Genomic DNA, 19,161 nt, shown 5'->3' with positions numbered 1-19,161 from the left:
CCTCCCCATGCCCAGCATGAGACTCCCCCCCCCCCCCATGGCCTCCCCATGCCCAGCATGAGACTCCCCCCCCCCCATGGCCTCCCCATGCCCAGCATGAGACTCACCCCCCCCATGGCCTCCCCATGCCCAGCATGAGACTCCCCCCCCCCCCATGGCCTCCCCATGCCCAGCATGAGACTCCCCCCCCCCCATGGCCTCCCCATGCCCAGCATGAGACTCCCCCCCCCCCCCCCATGGCCTCCCCATGCCCAGCATGAGACTCCCCCCCCCCCCCCATGGCCTCCCCATGCCCAGCATGAGACTCCCCCCCCCCCCCCATGGCCTCCCCATGCCCAGCATGAGACTCCCCCCCCCCCCCCCATGGCCTCCCCATGCCCAGCATGAGACTCCCCCCCCCCCCCCCCCATGGCCTCCCCATGCCCAGCATGAGACTCCCCCCCCCCCCATGGCCTCCCCATGCCCAGCATGAGACCCCCCCCCCCCCATGCCCAGCATGAGACCCCCCCCCCCCCATGCCCAGCATGAGACCCCCCCCCCCCCCATGCCCAGCATGAGACCCCCCCCATGCCCAGCATGAGACCCCCCCCATGCCCAGCATGAGACCCCCCCCCCCCCCCCATGGCCTCCCCATGCCCAGCATGAGACCCCCCCCCCCCCCCATGGCCTCCCCATGCCCAGCATGAGACCCCCCCCCCCCATGGCCTCCCCATGCCCAGCATGAGACCCCCCCCCCCCCATGGCCTCCCCATGCCCAGCATGAGACACCCCCCCCCCCCCATGCCCAGCATGAGACACCCCCCCCCCCCCCATGCCCAGCATGAGACCTCTATAGCCTCCCCATGTCCACCATGAGACCCCCATAGCCTCCCCATGTCCAGCATTAGACCTCCCCCAGTGGCCTCCCCATGCCCAGCATTAGACCCCCCCCATGGCCTCCCCATGCCCAGCATGAGACCCCCATGGCCTCCCCATGTCCAGCATGAGACCCCCATGGCCTCCCCATGCCCAGCATGAGACCCCCATGGCCTCCCCATGCCCAGCATGAGACCTCTATAGCCTCCCCATGTCCACCATGAGACCCCCATAGCCTCCCCATGTCCAGCATTAGACCTCCCCCAGTGGCCTCCCCATGCCCAGCATTAGACCCCCCGATGGCCTCCCCATGCCCAGCATTAGACCCCCCCATGCCCAGCATTAGACCCCCCATGCCCTCCCCATGCCCAGCATGAGACCCCCCCCATGGCCTCCCCATGCCCAGCATGAGACCCCCATGCCCAGCATGAGACCCCCATGGCCTCCCCATGCCCAGCATTAGACCCCCCCCATTGGCCTCCCCATGCCCAGCATGAGACCCCCCCATGGCCTCCCCATGCCCAGCATGAGACCCCCCCATGGCCTCCCCATGCCCAGCATGAGACCCCCCCATGGCCTCCCCATGCCCAGCATGAGACCCCCCCATGGCCTCCCCATGCCCAGCATGAGACCCCCCCATGGCCTCCCCATGCCCAGCATGAGACCCCCCCATGGCCTCCCCATGCCCAGCATGAGACCCCCATGGCCTCCCCATGCCCAGCATGAGACCCCCATGGCCTCCCCATGCCCAGCATGAGACCCCCATGGCCTCCCCATGCCCAGCATGAGACCCCCATGGCCTCCCCATGCCCAGCATGAGACCCCCATGGCCTCCCCATGCCCAGCATGAGACCCCCATGGCCTCCCCATGCCCAGCATGAGACCCCCATGGCCTCCCCATGCCCAGCATGAGACCCCCATGGCCTCCCCATGCCCAGCATGAGACCCCCATGGCCTCCCCATGCCCAGCATGAGACCCCCATGGCCTCCCCATGCCCAGCATTAGACCCCCCCCATTGGCCTCCCCATGCCCAGCATTAGACCCCCCCCATTGGCCTCCCCATGCCCAGCATTAGACCCCCCCCATGGCCTCCCCATGCCCAGCATTAGACCCCCCCCATGGCCTCCCCATGCCCAGCATTAGACCCCCCCCATGGCCTCCCCATGCCCAGCATGAGACCCCCCCCATGGCCTCCCCATGCCCAGCATGAGACCCCCATGGCCTCCCCATGCCCAGCATGAGACCCCCATGGCCTCCCCATGTCCACCATGAGACCCCCATAGCCTCCCCATGTCCAGCATAACTTCCCATACACATGAAAAAAAGATTTACTTTGCTCCCGTTCCCCCGGCGCTCTGCCTTCTGCTTCTCTCTCCGGTTCACCGACTTTCCACCATACACAACTGACGAAATGAAATTATGTTATCACATCAACTGTTTCACACGCTGATTGGTGGAAGTCCGCTCCTCCACCAATGTATTCACCGCTGTCTGCATGATAAGGATGCAGAGAGCGGTGATGGTTTGCGGGTGGAGGGCACTGTGCAGCATGTGGGCCATTGTTCAAAGCCCCTCCGATGTCTGGGTCGGCAGGCCGGAGGGGAAAAGCCAGATGGCTCTAAAAAAGTTAGACAGTTTTAGTAAATCTAAAGTAAAAAGAATCTTGAAAACTGTACCGAGCTTTGAACGGAGTGTAATCCACTGCGAGCTTCATGAAGAGCAGATGCTGGAGCTCCACTGGGGTCTCTTTAAATATGGCTGCTGGCTTATCATACAGAGTGATGGCTCTGCGATAGGAAAGAAATGGATGCAGTGATACAAGTGAACAGGAAATACATCAATCATGCACAGATCTATTTCCAGTACAAAGAAAAAAACAGCGTCATTTATGATAAAAACCTTTTCTTGCCTTATTCAGTGGGGGGGCAGAGGCCTAAAGATCATGCAGTATGGCCGCTGCTACTAGGGGGCAGACACAAAGTAGTTACCGTAAGCGTTTCCCACCCCCCTCAGCGAATACCGCTTGTGCAGGCACAATACAGGACAATACGTTTTTTGCTGGCAGTAGTAAAATTAGAGAAACACTTATACGGGTGCCACAAGTAAGATCTACGGGGAAAAAACGACTCCCATTATAGGGCTTCTTCCATTTTAGATAATGTTCTGCCCTTGATGCAAAGGGTTAAAACAAAATGAAGATATAACCCATGATCTTTGTGCCCCCAATGACACAAAGGGGAAAAAAAAAAGACAAAAAATGAAAAAAGGAGATTTTTGTGTACTCACCGTAAAATCTCTCTCAGCCTTTAATTGGGGGATACAGAACCGTGGGTGTTATGCTGCTGTCCACTAGGAGGCGACACTATGCATAATCTGAAAAAGATTAACTTTGGCTCCTCCTCTGCAGTATACACCCCTGGACGGCGTCAGCCTTCTCCAGTTTTGTGCAAAAGCATTAGGAGGAATATACCAGAAACATTACAGTAGCCTTTTTTTACAGGCATGGTTAACAGGCTCAAACAACAATATGAGAACCCAACCATAACAACGGCCCGCAAGGGCAACAGGGTGGGAGCTGTGTCCCCCAATTAAAGGCTAAGAGAAAGAGATTTTACGGTGAGTACACAAAAATCTCCTTTACTCTGTCGCCTTATTGGGGGACACAGAACCGTGGGATGTCCCAAGGCAGTCCCTGGGTGGGAAGCAGCGGACGAATATTGTGCTGACAGTCCCCTAGACTTGGGGTACTGCCGCCTGCAGGACCCGTCTACCCAGGCTCACATCCGCTGAGGACTCGGTATGCACTCTGTAGTGTTTTGTAAATGTGTGCAGGCTAGTCCAAGTGGCTGCCTTACACACTTGATGTGCCGAGGCTTGATGCCGAATGGCCCAAGAGGCCTCTACCGCCCGCGTAGAGTGTGCCGTGATACCGGCCGGAAGGGGAGAATTGTTGAGGCGGTAAGCCTCTTGAATGGTGGACTTGATCCACCTAGCAAGGGTGGCTTTGGAAGCCGGTAGGCCCTTGCGAACGCCTTCTGGAAGAAGGAAAAGTGAATCAGACTTCTGGAAGGGAGCAGTCCTAGACACGCAAATACGCAATGCCCTGACAAGGTCAGGCGTATGCAGAGCCTTCTCTACCCTATGAACGGGAGCCGGGCAAAGAGACGGTAGTGATATCTCCTCATTGAGGTGGAAGCTGGACACGACCTTCGAAGGAAGGATGGTACTGTACGGAGAACCACCTTGTCCTGATGAAAAACCAGGAAGGGTTGTCTGCAGGAAAGAGCTGAAAGTTCAGACACCTTGCGTAGCGAGGTGATTGCCACCAGGAAAACCACTTTCTGTGATAGAAAGCGGAGTGAGACCACCCTAAGGGGTTCAAAAGGAGGTGACTGTAGTGCTGTCAAGACCAGGTTGAGGTCCCACATCTCCAACGGACGTTTGTAGGGGGGAACCAATCGGGAAACCCCTTGGAGAAAAGTCTTCACTTGCGGCTTGTTAGCAATACGCCTCTGAAAGAGCACTGAAAGCGCTGACACCTGGCTCTTCAGCGATCCCAGGGATAGCCCGGCGTCCAGGCCTGACTGAAGGAAACCGAGGACCTTTGGAAGAGAAGTCCTTTGAAAAAAAATCCAGGAAAAAGACGGAGTAAAAAAAATCTTAGGCGTGCCTCCTGCGACACTAAGCAAAAACTGGAGAAGGCTGACGCCGTCCAGGGGTGTATACACCAACAGTTCTGTGTCCCCCAATAAGGCGACAGCGTAATCGAGAAAATTGCAGCTTCCCGACAGGTGAGATCGGCCAGCTGTGTGCTTACAGTATTCTCATCAGATGTCATGGTGGAGCAGATCTCACCACACTTTTCCAGCTTTAGCATGCTGCGGCATTGACACTATTAGACTACTTTAGATCATAATCTTGGACACAGATACATCACACTTGTGGTCACCGTGCAATTAGTCTTACTTTATTCTCCAGTTTTGCAACAAGTCTTCCTTCATGGCATTTGTTACACAGAAATTATAACTTGACAGTCTGCCAAATATTTTTTCATACCTGCAAAAATTAAAATATATATGAAAATAAATAAATAGATATCAATTGTTGAAAATTACAAATATATTTTCAAGAAAAATTAAGCAGGAAATAGATAGAGGAGACTAGAAAAAAAAAAAAAAAAAAAAAGACTTCCGAAAGGTTGCCGTATCCACAACATCATACAGCTGTGGTCAACATTACTGACACTACTGAACATTATAAAAGATGCCGATACCTTCCGAAATACATGGATCTGAACCAACTAATATCCAGATACATTAAACAAAAAATAAAAAAGGAACATAGTGTATGTCAAGGATGGGATTAAAGTTGTCAAAGTTCGGATTGGGTACCAGAACTCTACCCAAACATGAACCAAAAACCAATAGAAGTCAATGAGGACTCGCTCTCAAAGACTAAAACGGACTTCCCGCACTTGAGAAGAGGTAATGAAAAGGAAAAAAAAAAAAAAAACAATGTAAAAATGAAAAGGGGAAGTGGTTAAAGACAAAAAAAATATATTAAATATCTTCCTTTTTAACCATTCTGGTGTACTTTGGGCCGCGTTCTTTGGGTCGTTCTCCTGCTGACGGGCCCATTTTGTTAGACTCACACCTAGCTTCCTGACACTTGGGAGCACGTTTCACTGCCGAATTCACCAACAGTCCTCGGATTTCATTTTCCAGAGGCGGCAATCAGCCCCACAAAGAATTTTGGATCCACCACATTTTATGGTAGGTAGGGGTGCGCTATTCTTTATTGGCTTCATTTAGTCAAGGAGCTCGGGTTTGGTTTCAATGGTCCATAGAAAACCTTCCCAAAAGGATTGTGGTTTGTCCATGTCGCTTTGGGCAATGTTCAGTCACTTTTTATTCTTTAAGCAGTCTTCCCCAGTAGAGCCCTGTCTTGTTCAGTGTGCAGTCAGCCTGAAGTTCTTTGGAGGTTGAATGCGGGTTTTTTGACACATTTTTAACCAACTTTTGTAGGGTTCTCATTAATTTTCCTCTCTCCACCATGGAAAGTAGCAAACTTCTTCATAACTGTTGAAACCGAGATGCCAGGGCCTTTGGAGATGGTCGTGTTGCCTTTAGACAGCTTGTGCTTGGTGATATTATTTCTCATCTGCTCAGACTGCTCTTGCCTTTGCCATTTTGAACACAGAACAGGGAATTACGTTTCCTTTTTATGGATGAAAGTCACCATGGATAGGCTTATTTAAGGGAACCTGTCAGCAGGATATCATCCCCAAACTATACATAAGTTCATGTAGCTCTTTCAGAGACAATACTTTTACATCGCCAGTCCATTCCTCCATTACTGAGAAATCAGCGTTTGAATTGATATGCAAATGAGGCTGTAGATCTGAATCCTGCATCACTCCAGCTCTATTCCTTGCCTCCTGCTGGACTTACTGCCTCTATGCTGTGCGACTTCAGCTACAGGAATAGTTCGTCTACAGGAGGAGAAGGCGCTGGGAGTGGAATAGAGCCGAAGCGACAGAGGCTTCCGATCTACAGCCCCATATGCATAGGAACTCAAATGCGGATTACTCAGTAACAAGCTGGCCATATTTATATTATTGGACTCGTCTTTGAAAGAACTGCATGAGCAAATGAATAGTTTGGAGGGTGAAATACTGATGATAATTTCCTTTTAAAGTCAGGTAAGCACTAACAGTATGAAGACAACTAGTCTAAACTTTTTTGCTTTGATCTAGTCAGAGCCATAGTTCACATAGTGGAATAGTTTTTAGTCCATTATCCCTTTTCCTGCCAATTTTTTATTTTATTATCTTTCTTGTGCCTTATTGTATCAAAAATCTGAGAAAATACATTATAAGAGCAGATTCCCTAATTAGAAGATGAATTCCAGTAGTAGAATAACAAACGTCAATCAGGCGCTGTCAGCTGGTATTAGGAGCATGCGGAGAGCTTGATTCTTTTCTCAAATTACCTGATTAAGACTTTGGTTCAAAGTCAAAACCGCATTCATTTTAGCACCTGATATTTTATTTGATGCTTTTATTTTACTTTTTGGAACTAATAAATAAGCTAATTTGAGAAAAGAATCAAGCTCTATGCATTTTATTAACACCAGTTGACAGCGCCTGATACAATCTCCTTCTATAGTAATTTAATGTGTGTGCTTTACCCGCGGTTTCCTGACCAGGGAGACCAGGATAAAAAGGCAGCAAAAATAGAATTGTTCTATGCATTTCCACATAGCTCACAAAGTGATCACAGACCTTGTCTCCTCTTTAACTTTTGCCCTGATGGTATGTCACTAGCAACTGCTTTCCCAAGGCTTTTTTTTTTTTTGGAGGGGGCATATAGTATTTGTGAAGAATATGGAGGATTTACATAATGCCCATTAACCATATCATATCATACTAGAGTCCTCCTTCAGCATGGGTAGCTGTAACAGGACACCTGGCTTAGCAGGTGGTCCAGACTGCTGACATGTTTCAACTGCCTATATATTTTATAATTCACCTGCATTTGCACATCTGACCATTGTATATGTATTACCATTGTGTATATCATGCATTGTGTATTGTCTAGTGTGCCCTTTGGGCGATTAAATATATAATTTAACCTTGGGCTGCTCTTCTACCTTGATCCAAACGTCAGCATTCTCGGTTTTAACTTCACATGCTACCGGGGCTCATTTCTAGCCTTTCACCTAATGAGGAACTTGTTGGTGGCAGTCCTACCAGGCTGACAGGGCTGTTTCACTGGTGCTAGTGAAAAGAGTCTCTAAGCCTTTCAGGGTTGTGAGTGATTGTGGTGACACGTCAGTGGCTGCGTGGGTCACCTTCTCTACTCCCCGTGCCCCTGTGGACAGAGGGTGTCTGTGTAAAACTGTGCCAAGCTGAGTTTACTTGTCACCAGGGGGTGTGGAGCGCCACGTTGGTGCAAGTGAAGAGATCGTACCGCGTAATGCCTCTGACATAATAGTGGCGGGGTGGCGAGGTGCAGGTTCATCGCAGTATTAATCTAAACACTATTTTAGGAGAGATTTCACATGGTGTACCTAATATTCAGGGGTAAAAATATTTTTGACTACAGCTGTGTTGGTGAAGATCCCATCACTACACCAATGTCGAGAAGAAGCCAGGTACATGCACCGTTACCTCCCTTTTATATTTTGCCTGGATGAGACAGATGGTAGCTACTTCATCAAGCGAGATGTGGGACTCAGACATTTATGGCCTAGCCTATAACAAATGCACTGTAATATCCAGGACAGAGGTATTCCCACTATAGCTAATCTTTAGTATTAAATATTACACTTATACGAACCATTTGGCAACGCGTACAATTGGATGTCTAGGTCCATTTGTGAGACTCATAATAGAGTAGCCATAGTTATGCCAGTCAATTATCAGTTGACATCTTCTCAGAAGACAAAAGAGCCATGTTACTGCTATGGCTGGTAATCCTGGAGGATTCTACCTTAAAGAAGACAGAAACAAAATTCTCAGATTGTACAAACAGAAAAAGAATAAATCATATAGACATCAAGTAACGTCATCTTCCTTGTTAGCGGCATTCAGACAATCCCTTTTAATTAGATGTATCCTGCAATTGATCACTGTGTGTCTGTGACTGTGCCCTCCAATTATAAGCTGCAGTCTGGCAGGAATCCACAGCTGAGCCATCGCTGGGAATATGAAGCTGTGACATCCGTGAGCTTCGTGTACTGGTTGGTGGTACAGATCGAGGAGGCTCTTGTAGCCACTCTTGGCCCTGCTTGATACGTGAACCGTAGACTACCCTCTTAATAAACTAAAGCTTTTAGACAGCCTGCACACCCACCAGCTCTTCTCTGGTGAAGCTATTTCAAGAAAATACTAGCGTTTTTTGACATTGTCCTCTATCTTTTTTTTTTTCTCTTGCATGATGCTTCCTGCTTATGTTTGGTCAACATCCTACAGGAGAAAAGACATAAAAAAACTCTCCCAGAGATGAGCATCTGCTAACGTTCCTAGGATTGACGGGGAAATTATCATAGAAGCATTACTATTAATGATGATCGCAAGTGCTCGTTACTCGGCTACACAACGAGTATCGCGGGTGCTCGAGTAGTCCCCGTGCCGCATGATTTGCAGATGTTAGCCCCAAAACAAGCGGGATTGCCCGTATTTGTTAGGAACTCCCTTCATGTTGTCTAGCTGTCTAACAGCTGCAAAACATTCGACCACGAGGACTCAAACATGTCAGTCGAGCACCCATAATCAGGGGCGTATCTAGGGGGGGGCAACCGGGGCAGTTGCCCCGGGCGCAGCCGGCAGGGGGCGCAGTCCGGGCCGGAATGCAGCGGTCCGCAGTGTCCTCCCTGGCGGCTGCGTTCTGCCGCCCCCCCGGCCTGAGAGTCGGCGGTTCTCTGTGTCAGCTGTCAAGCTGACAGCAGGAGCAGAGAAGGTGCGCGTGCCGGCTCCCAGGGAACAATTGTACTGACGTCTGTATAGACGCCAGTACAATTGCAGCTCTGACCGCGCCGGGCCAGAGCGACGTCAGCAGAGTGACATGTCATGTGATCACGCTGCTGACGTCACTCCCCGGCGCCCAGAGTGAACGCTCAGCACTGGTGGTAAGTGTGCTCCAATGTGGAGCTGAAGAAACCACCGAAGATGGGGGGTGTTAATGTGTGGCGATGGGGTTAATGAGTGGAGATGAGGTTAATATGGGGATGGGGATTAATGTGTGGGGATGGGGGTTATTAAGTGGGGATGGGGGTTAATGTGTGGGGATGGGGGTTAATGTGTGGGGATGGAATTAATTTGTGGAGGGTTAATGAGTGGGGGATTTGGAGTGGGAGGGTACATAATGTGTTGGGGGATTTGTGAGTATGGACGGGTGGGGGGTTAATGAGTGGGGATGGAATTAATGAGTAGGGATGGGGGTTATTGCTTGGGGGGGTTAATGAGTAGGGATGGGGTTAATATGTGGGGGATTTGGAGTGGGGGGTACATAATGTGTGGGGGGGATTTGGGAGTGGGGATGGGGGTTATTTAATGTGTGGGGGATTTGGAGTGGGGATGGGGTTAATGTGTGGGGGATTTGGAGTGGGGGGGGGGGGGGGGGCGCGCCAAACCAAATTCTTGCCCCGGGTGCCAGGAAGCCTAGATACGCCTCTGCCCATAATACTTGGTGCATACTCGAGCACGTGCGCTCATCACTAATCACTATCTAATACTTCCACAACGGAAAAGACAAACTTAAAACAATAAAAATGTTTTTCTCTCTGCAGCTACTATTTCAAGATCTCGCCAGTTTAACATGCTTATTCTGGTGAAAGGGAATCTGTCAACAGATTTTTGCTATATGTAGTCTGAGAGTAGCGTGACGTAGGAGCAGAGAGCCTGATTCCAGTGATGCATAACTTACTGGGATGAGCGTTGCTGTTTCAATAAAATTAGCGTTGAATCAACAGGAGATTATCACTACAGGACTAGGTGTCTCATGCCTACTAGTCAACTGCTCTGTATAACCCCGCCCCCACCGCTGATTAGCAGCTGTCAATATACAGTTTACACAAATCTGCCCCCCAAGGAAGCAGGACGAAACTTGCGCGTCAGGGTCTGCTGAAAGGGCTCCTGGTCCACCTCTATATGTTGCTGGGATCCAGGTAATGTGTGCATGGCGGCTCATAACGTTTTTGGTGCTAGTTGATACATGGTATGTAGGGCGCTGTATTCCTCTGTGAGCGCCCCACAAGGTATATCTCTGGCGGAGAATCGTTTAGTGGTTGGAGGTCGTGTGCAGAGGGTTTAATGTGCTAGGTTTCCTGCCATGAATCCCCGATGTGGTACTCTTGGGTTATTGTGCTTACAAAGTAATGTGCACTGGGGGTTATGTTACAACTTTTTTGAAATAGGAAGTATTGAGTGAGCGTCATGTCACTTGCCATGCAGCAACACATGTAAATAGTGAAGAGTCTGTGTCACTGATTTTTGTTCTTGCACTCTGTTATGTATCTATGCAAATATTTTTAATGGATAACTAATAAATTTGATATTTTTAATATTAATGGTTTGATGCTCATATATTGGGGCTCTAACTCAGCTACCAGGTGGACATGTGTTGTAACTTGTGAGCTTATTCTCTATATTATTTGGCAATTGTATGTTTGACTAACAGAAATCTGCCAATCAGTGGTTATACAGAGCAGTTTACTAGTAGGCACTAGTGATGAGCGAGTATCCTCGTTGCTCGGGTTCCCCTGAGCATGCTCGGGTGGTCTCCGAGTGTTTTGGCATGCGCGGAGATTTAGTTTATGTCGCCCGCAGCTGCATGATTTGCAGCTACTTGACAGCCTGAATACACGTGAGGAATGCCTGTTTGTTAGGGAATTCCCACATGTATTCAGGCTGTCAACTAGCCGTAAATCATGCAGCTGCGGCAACAGAAACTAAATCTCCGAGCACATCCAAATACTCGAGAGACCACCCGAGCATGCTCAGGGGAACCCGAGCAACGAGTATGCGCGCTCATCATTAGTAGGCACAAGGCACCTAGCCCTGTAGAGAATCCCCTGCAAAGAACTAACTTATTTGAAAAAGCCACACAGCACAGTAAGTGATGCATCACTGGAATCAGGGTCTCTGCCCCTACATAATGTTATTCTCTGACTACATAGCAAAAGCCTGCAGACAGAATCCCTGTGTTGAATGTGTTATTCTCATCGATTTGACCTCTCCGTCTGCAGTGCAGAAAGACAGCAGGAGTGAAATAATTCCAAACATTACAGATAAATGTAGCCCCCTCCATACCTGAAGAAGGATAAAGTAGGGAGCATCCATCTTCACTAGCTCCCAAAAGAGCTGAACAGCCTGCACAGCAACCTTGAGGACATATCGAAGTAGTCTTGGTCCAACTGCAGAAAAACAGAAAATGTGTTTTAATTTATGCAGTCTAAGATTTGATTATAATGATCAAGCCTTAAAGGGGTGTTGTCAAGGTGTCTCGAGCCGCTCCGAGCGATGCAGTCTCCCTACTTTCTGGTAGGGCTGGCACTCCTCCTTCAGTGACAGTTCTGGTGAGAGCTGTAGTATTAGTAGAACTTTAAAACACTGCACAAGTTCTGCTGTAACGCACTCAGCTATCAGTATTTGTTCAGCGTTTATAAGTCAGCTTGTCAGGAGCTGAGAGGGAGGGAGGTGAGCAGTCAACAGCTGTATAGGGCCAGAGAGAGCTGACTTTTATGTTAAGAGTTAACACCTCTCCTAGAATAAACCACCTGCCCACACTTGAGAAGGATCTCGGCTGCCTCTAGTGGCCAAGCTCCATGGAAATCAGGTGAACACTCTGAAATAACAGCTGTTATTGCGGCCTAACAACAGCACTTAAAAAAGCAAGTCAATTGCAAACTTGCTTACTTTCTTGCCCTCTAAATAATGAAAGCAATTTCATAACTTGAGAAATTTGGCACAGTGTATGTGCTGTTCTATTGTGGGCTGAGTGTTAGAGACAGTGGGAAAATATTCAGTATAGCTTGTCATGTAGCTAATATTCAGCATAGTTTATCAAATTCACTGCTCATGTTCTGCTTTGGAGTCCAGTGGGCTGTCTTACTCATTGATTGACAGTCATTTCTCTATACACATTCACACAGGAAAGGCCATCACTCTACCCCATTTTTCTAACTGCATGGTGCCTACAGTAAACCATGGTGGTGGCAGTGGTCTTATGTGGGGCTACATGACTGCTGCTGGTGTCGGGGAGCTACATTTCATTGATGAATTCACAGGTGTGCCGCTTTATATTTATAGAGATCATCACTCCATGCTCTGGGTCGACGTGCACTTTTCCAGCATGACAATGATCCAAAATATAAAATTGTTTCTTTTCTCAAGAAGAACCGGATGAAAGTGATTCATGGGCCCAGGTTCTCCTGATCTGAACCCAATACACCTATGGCGAATACTGAAGAGACAAGTTGTCCATCACTTTCCATCCAGCATCCAGGCTCTAAAAGACGTCGTTCTTGAAGAATGGAAAAAAGAGAAATGTTGCAACATGTCGCCAACTTAATTATTAATTCCATGCCTAGAAATCTTGGTGGTGTTCTAAAAAAATCATGGCGGTCATACAAAATACTAGGTGTAGTAGTTTTAGATATGGGATGTACTCAGATTTGCATAAATTAATTTGAGTAAAACTGAATATTTTGTAAAGAAACATTATCAACCTTACTTTCATGTTATGGGTTAAAAAAATGTTCTATGAAACTCAGGCTTGTCAAAATTTTGGAAATTATTCTTGTATCCAGTGAGATATTGATTAAAATCCAACTTTTCAAAAGGGGTGTACTCATTTTGGTAAGCCCTGTATTTAGGGCGGGGATGGCTCTCGGTCCCACTCTCGGACACACAGTCATCACAGATGGATGGACATGGGGTTAGGTGGGACGACTGACAATGATAGCTAGACTATTATCCTACAACTACCTCACATTCTGTACTGCCCAACATATATAGCAAGTATCGCAGGAACAATATAGGTATATTTATTTTAAGAATTCTATCTCAGCTCGAAATATTCATGGTAGGGAATACAAAAGTATAAGGACATTAAAATCAATCCTCCAGAAAAAAATATATATTTCACACTACCTAGCCCTGCTTGTGCCATTGACAGCATTCTACCTACACTGTGCATAGGCAGAAAGCTGCCAATTAGAGCTGAAGGTGGAGAGTGACTGTTCGTTTGGCAATCCCTTCATTGTCGCACAGCCGTGAGACATGCAGCCACGGGGGCTCGAACATATTATTCAAACACGCCAAAAACACTCGGTTTAGCATCCAAGCATGCTGGGATTACACCTTATCCGAGCAAGTTTGCTCATCCCTAATAATTATATATACAGTGGGTGCGTAAAGTATTCACACCCCTTTATATTTTTCACTCCTTGTTTCATTGCAGCCATTTGGTAAATTCAGAAAAGTTCATTTTTTCCTCATTAATGTACACTCTGCACTCCATCCTGACTGGAAAAAAAAAAAGAAGTGTAGACATTTTTTCAAATTTATTGAAAAAGAAAAACTGAAATATCACATGGTCATAAGTATTCAGACCATTTGCTCAGTATTGAGTAGAAGCACCTTTTGAGCTAGTACAGCCGTGAGTCTTCTTGGGAATAATGCAACAAGTTTTTCACACCTGGATTTGGGGATCCTCTGCCGTTCTTCCTTGCAGATCCTCTCTAGTTCTGTCAGGTTGGATGGTGAATGTTGGTGGAAAGCCATTTTCAGGTCTCTCCAGAGATGCTCAGTTGGATATAGGTCAGGGCTCTGGCTGGGCCAGTCAAGAATGGTCGCAGAGTTGTTCTGAAGCCACTCCTTTGTTATTTTAGCTGTGTGCTTAGGGTCATTGTCTTGTTGGAAGGGGAACCTTTGGCCAAGTCTGAGGTCCAGAGCACTCTGGAAGAGGTCTTCATCCAGGAGATCTCTGTACTTGGCCGCAATCATGTTTCCCTCAATGGCAACCAGTCATCCTGACCCTGCAGCTGAAAAACACCCCCATAGCATGATGCTGCCACCATGTTTCACTGTTGGGATTGTATTGGGCATGTGATGAGCAGTGCCTGGTTTTCTCCACACATACCACTTAGAATTATCACCAAAAGGTTCTATCTTCGTCTCATCAGACCAGAGAATCTTATTTCTTATAGTCTGGGAGTCATTCCTGTGTTTTTTAGCAAACTATGCGGGCTTTCATACGTTAGGTACTGAGGAGAGGCTGCCATCAGGCCACTCTGTCATAAAGGCCCAACTGGTGGAGGGCTGCAGTGATAGTTGACTTTGTGGAACTTTCTCCCATCTCCCTATTGCATTTGTGGAGCTCAGCCACAGTGATCTTGGGGTTCTTCATTACCTCTCTCACAAAGGCTCTTCTCCCATGATTGCTCAGTTTGGCTGGATGGCCAGGTCTAGGAAGACTTCTGGTGGTCCCAAACTTCTTCTATTTAAGGATTATGGAGGCACTGTGCTCTTAGGAACCTTGAGTACTGCAGAAATTCTTTTGTAACCTTGGCCAGATCTGTGCCTCACCACAATTCTGTCTGAGCTCCTTGGCCGGTTTCTTTGACCTCATGATTCTCATTTGGTCTGACATGCACTGTGAGCTGTGAGGTCTTATATAGACAGGTGTGTGCCTTTCCAAATCAAGTCCTATCAGTTTAATTAAACAGCTGGACTCCAATGATGGAGTAGAACCATCTCAAGGAGGATCACAAGGCACGAAGAGGATGCTTTTCTATTGGAGCAGGCCGATGGTCAGGTCTGGTCACATGCTCCTCCATCAGCAGCCATTTTTACAACACGAGCTGTGTGCAATCAGTGAAAAGAACACTTCTATAATGACACAGGTCATGTTACCGACACAATGGTTAAAATGAAGATAACATGGACAACTCCATTAAACCCAATTGAAACAATAATGAAAAACAGAGACGCAAGTTGAGCCGAATAAATGAAAGTTCCGACAACACTGACCTCTCAGCACCTTGAAGTCTGTCAGCTGATGAATTTTTATTTTCGGATTGTTCAAGACATCACTGTGAGGCTCGGTTTCTATCAAAATAGAGAAGGAAAAAAATGACCATCCCGCTACATACAACACGCAAAGTACATTCCGCCTGAAGATACTGTGAGGGTCAGTACCAGAGACAGCAAGAGCGCTGAAGCCTCATGTACAAGCAAAGCCTTCCCTTTAGTTCCCTTGATGAGTTTATAACAATGTGTCTTTTCCCTGTGCAGAAAATGTAGCAACTTACAGTTCCAGCAAAGATGAAGGGATTTATAGAAATCTCAGCCCACTGATTTATTGCTTTTTTTTTCTTTTTTTAACACTACGTAAACTGACCATCGGTGTGCGTTTGAAATCTGGATGTCTTCTTGACACCCTAATCCTTTTGGCTGCGCTCCTTCAGGTTTCCCCCGTTTCACAGGTGCCTGTAGTGGTTGCGAGCCATGTTCTCTTGGTCCAGGTACTGACCGCAACCATTGAGGTCTTAGAGTATCCTCCCACGGTCAGTAAGCGCTGCAGGTTGGACGCTGCATACATCCGCAGCGTCCAGATGTTACAGCATAGTGGATGGGATTTCAAGAAATCCCATGTCCACTATGCGTGCACCGACACCCGTGGCTCACCTGCGGAGATGGACATGTGGCGCATTATTCCAGACCGCTGCCAGTCAGCCTGCTGGATCCAGGGAGGGAGGGGGGTAGGGTCAGCCTGCTGGATCCAGGGAGGGAGGGAGGGGTAGGGTCAGACCGCTGGATCCAGGGAGGGAGGGTCAGACTGCCGGATCCAGGGGGGGGGGGGTAGGGTCAGACTGCCGGATCCAGGGAGGGAGGGAGGGAAGGGGGTAGGGTCAGCCTGCTGGATCCAGGGAGGGAGGGGTAGGGTCAGACCGCTGGATCCAGGGAGGGAGGGGGGTAGGGTCAGACCGCTGGATCCAGGGAGGGAGGGGGGTAGGGTCAGACCGCCGGATCCAGGGAGGGAGGGGGGTAGGGTCAGACCGCCGGATCCAGGGAGGGAGGGGGGTAGGGTCAGACCGCCGGATCCAGGGAGGGAGGGGGGTAGGGTCAGACCGCCGGATCCAGGGAGGGAGGGGGGTAGGGTCAGACCGCCGGATCCAGGGAGGGAGGGGGGTAGGGTCAGACCGCTGGATCCAGGGAGGGAGGGGGGTAGGGTCAGACTGCTGGATCCAGGGAGGGAGGGGGGTAGGGTCAGACTGCTGGATCCAGGGAGGGAGGGGGGTAGGGTCAGACTGCTGGATCCAGGGAGGGAGGGGGGTAGGGTCAGACTGCTGGATCCAGGGAGGGAGGGGGGTAGGGTCAGACTGCTGGATCCAGGGAGGGAGGGGGGTAGGGTCAGACTGCTGGATCCAGGGAGGGAGGGGGGTAGGGTCAGACTGCTGGATCCAGGGAGGGAGGGGGGTAGGGTCAGACTGCTGGATCCAGGGAGGGAGGGGGGTAGGGTCAGACTGCTGGATCCAGGGAGGGAGGGGGGTAGGGTCAGACTGCTGGATCCAGGGAGGGAGGGGGGTAGGGTCAGACTGCTGGATCCACACTTATTGACCCCCTCTTGCCACTATTATTCTCTATGGGTCACATGGAAAACGCCAAAATCAGCGCTCAGCAGCCCCACAAGGAATCATGGAGCAGTTAGTTGGGGATTTACAAGGCCTCCAAGCCGGAGGCCCATCCTGACTAGCAGCCCCGCTCCCAACATTCAGACCCCCCGCTGATCAATACATGATCGCCAATTCTGTGGACGGAGGAGCTCTCCCCAGACGACCCCTCTAATTAGTGGATCCCTTTCACTATATTAGAAGCACAATAATCCAGCCCTCCTGCTCTGTAGCCCTGCACCACGTGACAGGTTCGGGTCACAGCCTCCGGAGCAGTGCTACCCGGGTGTGCAGGGACCACAGTCTCCCCGTAGTTGTACAGGCAGGCACGTGACACCCCGGTCACAGCACTACAACACAGGCAGAAGCGCAGCTCAGGGGTCTCACCACGGAAGCCGGCGAGGGTCACAGTGAAGCCGTTTCTGACCAGTGACAGGCCATGATACGTCATCCGCGGGCTGCGGCCCAGGTCTCCCAGTACCAGCACACACACATGGGACGGACTGGCGGGAAACAGGACGGCGACACACAGCAGAGCGCCCACCAGCGTCACCGCGGACAGGACACAGGGGAAGCCGGCCCCGGAGAGGAGCAGAGCCGCCGCCGTGCACCCCGCCAACAGCGCCGCACTCAGCCCGGGCATCCCGTCTGTACAGCCCAGACTAGGGCCAGCCGGCATAGCCACACCCCCTCCTGCTGATTGGCTACTCCACTTCCGATAACCCCGCGTCAGTATCCGTGCGAGACACACGACAGCGCGGCGGGCTCCCTGAGTGAGCTCAGCTGTCTGCAGTGAAGCTGTGCGGCCCCGCTCCTGTCACCTCAGCACTGACCTGTGGAGAGCGGAGGCTGAGGCTCCAGTGAGCTCCTCACTGCAGACACTCCAGATACGGTGCATGTCAGACCAAATGAGGATCATGAGGTGAAAGGAACTGGCCCAGGAGCTCAGAGACAGAATTGTGGCAAGGCACAGATCTGGCCAAGGTTAGAAAAGAATCTCTGCAGTACTCGATGTTCCTGAGAGCATAGTGGCCTCAATAATCCTTAACTCCCGGGGTTTTTTTCGTTTTCGTTTCCCACTTCCCTTCTCCCCAGAGCCATAACTTTTTTATTTTTCTGCCAATATGGCCACGTGAGGGCTTTTTTGAGAGAGAGAGATTTCGCCGCCAGAAAGGAATTTGGGGTTAAATTTCTGGCAAGGAAGTTCAGCCGGGCATGCTCAGTGTAAGAAAGTGGATCGTTGCCGGATTCCGTCAATTAACGGTTGGCAACGGATCCGCGGCCCATAGGCAACCATCATAACGAATGGTGGATCCGTTGCTAGCCGCTATTTTGACACAGCAAAAAAAGTTTCATCGTCCCTCCACTCAAGTCAGCTGACGCCAAAATTTTGAGTGCATCCGTCAAAAAATGGATGTTTGATCATCCATGACCATCCGTCAAAATCCTCCGCTAATGCAAGTCAATGGCGGATCTGTTTTTTTGGCAAAACGGCAGATTTTGACTGATGGCAATAAACGGAACTGTGAAACAGGCCTAAGTGGTGAAAAAAAAATTCCAAAGTTTGCTTCAAAAAAATAAAAAATCTCTATTTTTCGTGATCTGGGGTCGGGTGAGGGCTTATTATTTGCGTGCCGGGCTGACATTTTTAATGATACGACTTTTGTGCAAATACGTTCTTTTGATTGCCCGTTATTGCATTTTAATTCAATGTCGCAGCCACCAAAAGAACGTAATTCTGGCATTTTGAATTTATTTCTCACTATGCCGTTTAGCGATGGGGTTAATCCTTTTTTTATTGATCGGGCGATTCTGAATGCGGCGATACCAAATATGTGTGATTTTTTTTTTTTTGTTTTATTTTGCAAAAGGGTGGTGATTTGAACTTTTAGAGTTTTTTTATTTTTTAATTTTTAAACACTTTTTTTTTTACTTTTGACATGCTTCAATAGCCTCCATGGGAGGCTAGAAGCATGCCATACTTGATCGGCTCTGCTACATATGGGCGATGAACAGATCGCCCATATGTAGCAGATTTACTGCATTGCTATGAGCGGCGACCACTGGGCAGCAATCATAGCAATGTGCGTGCAACAACCATAGAGGTCTCTATGAGACTTCTGGTT

At 49.2% G+C, this 19,161-nt stretch overlaps 1 protein-coding gene across 4 annotated transcripts in view; it reads right to left on the bottom strand.

Annotated features, from left to right (window-relative positions):
- ALG1 (ALG1 chitobiosyldiphosphodolichol beta-mannosyltransferase) overlaps positions 1 to 19,161 on the bottom strand; it is a 60,703-nt gene that overhangs the window by 28,858 nt on the left and 12,684 nt on the right. Inside the window, exons 1-6 of one of the 4 annotated variants that reach the window (XM_073542782.1) lie at positions 17,423 to 17,756; positions 15,393 to 15,470; positions 11,670 to 11,773; positions 8,197 to 8,345; positions 4,823 to 4,912; positions 2,533 to 2,643 (exon numbers count right to left, since the gene is read on the bottom strand). In XM_073542782.1, the coding sequence (XP_073398883.1) occupies positions 2,533 to 2,643; positions 4,823 to 4,912; positions 8,197 to 8,345; positions 11,670 to 11,773; positions 15,393 to 15,470; positions 17,423 to 17,714 (824 nt within the window). In that variant the 5' untranslated portion in view covers positions 17,715 to 17,756. Of the gene's footprint in view, positions 1 to 2,532; positions 2,644 to 4,822; positions 4,913 to 8,196; positions 8,350 to 11,669; positions 11,774 to 15,392; positions 15,471 to 17,422; positions 17,757 to 19,161 lie in introns of those variants that run through there. The other 3 variants (XM_073542781.1, XM_073542784.1, XM_073542783.1) reach the window with 3 other exon arrangements.

This window comes from Dendrobates tinctorius, unplaced genomic scaffold (genome assembly GCF_039654945.1).
Source record: "Dendrobates tinctorius isolate UK_male_01 unplaced genomic scaffold, ASM3965494v1 ptg000129l, whole genome shotgun sequence".
Lineage (NCBI taxonomy): Eukaryota > Metazoa > Chordata > Amphibia > Anura > Dendrobatidae > Dendrobates > Dendrobates tinctorius.
This window is presented reverse-complemented; position numbering and strand designations above follow the sequence as displayed.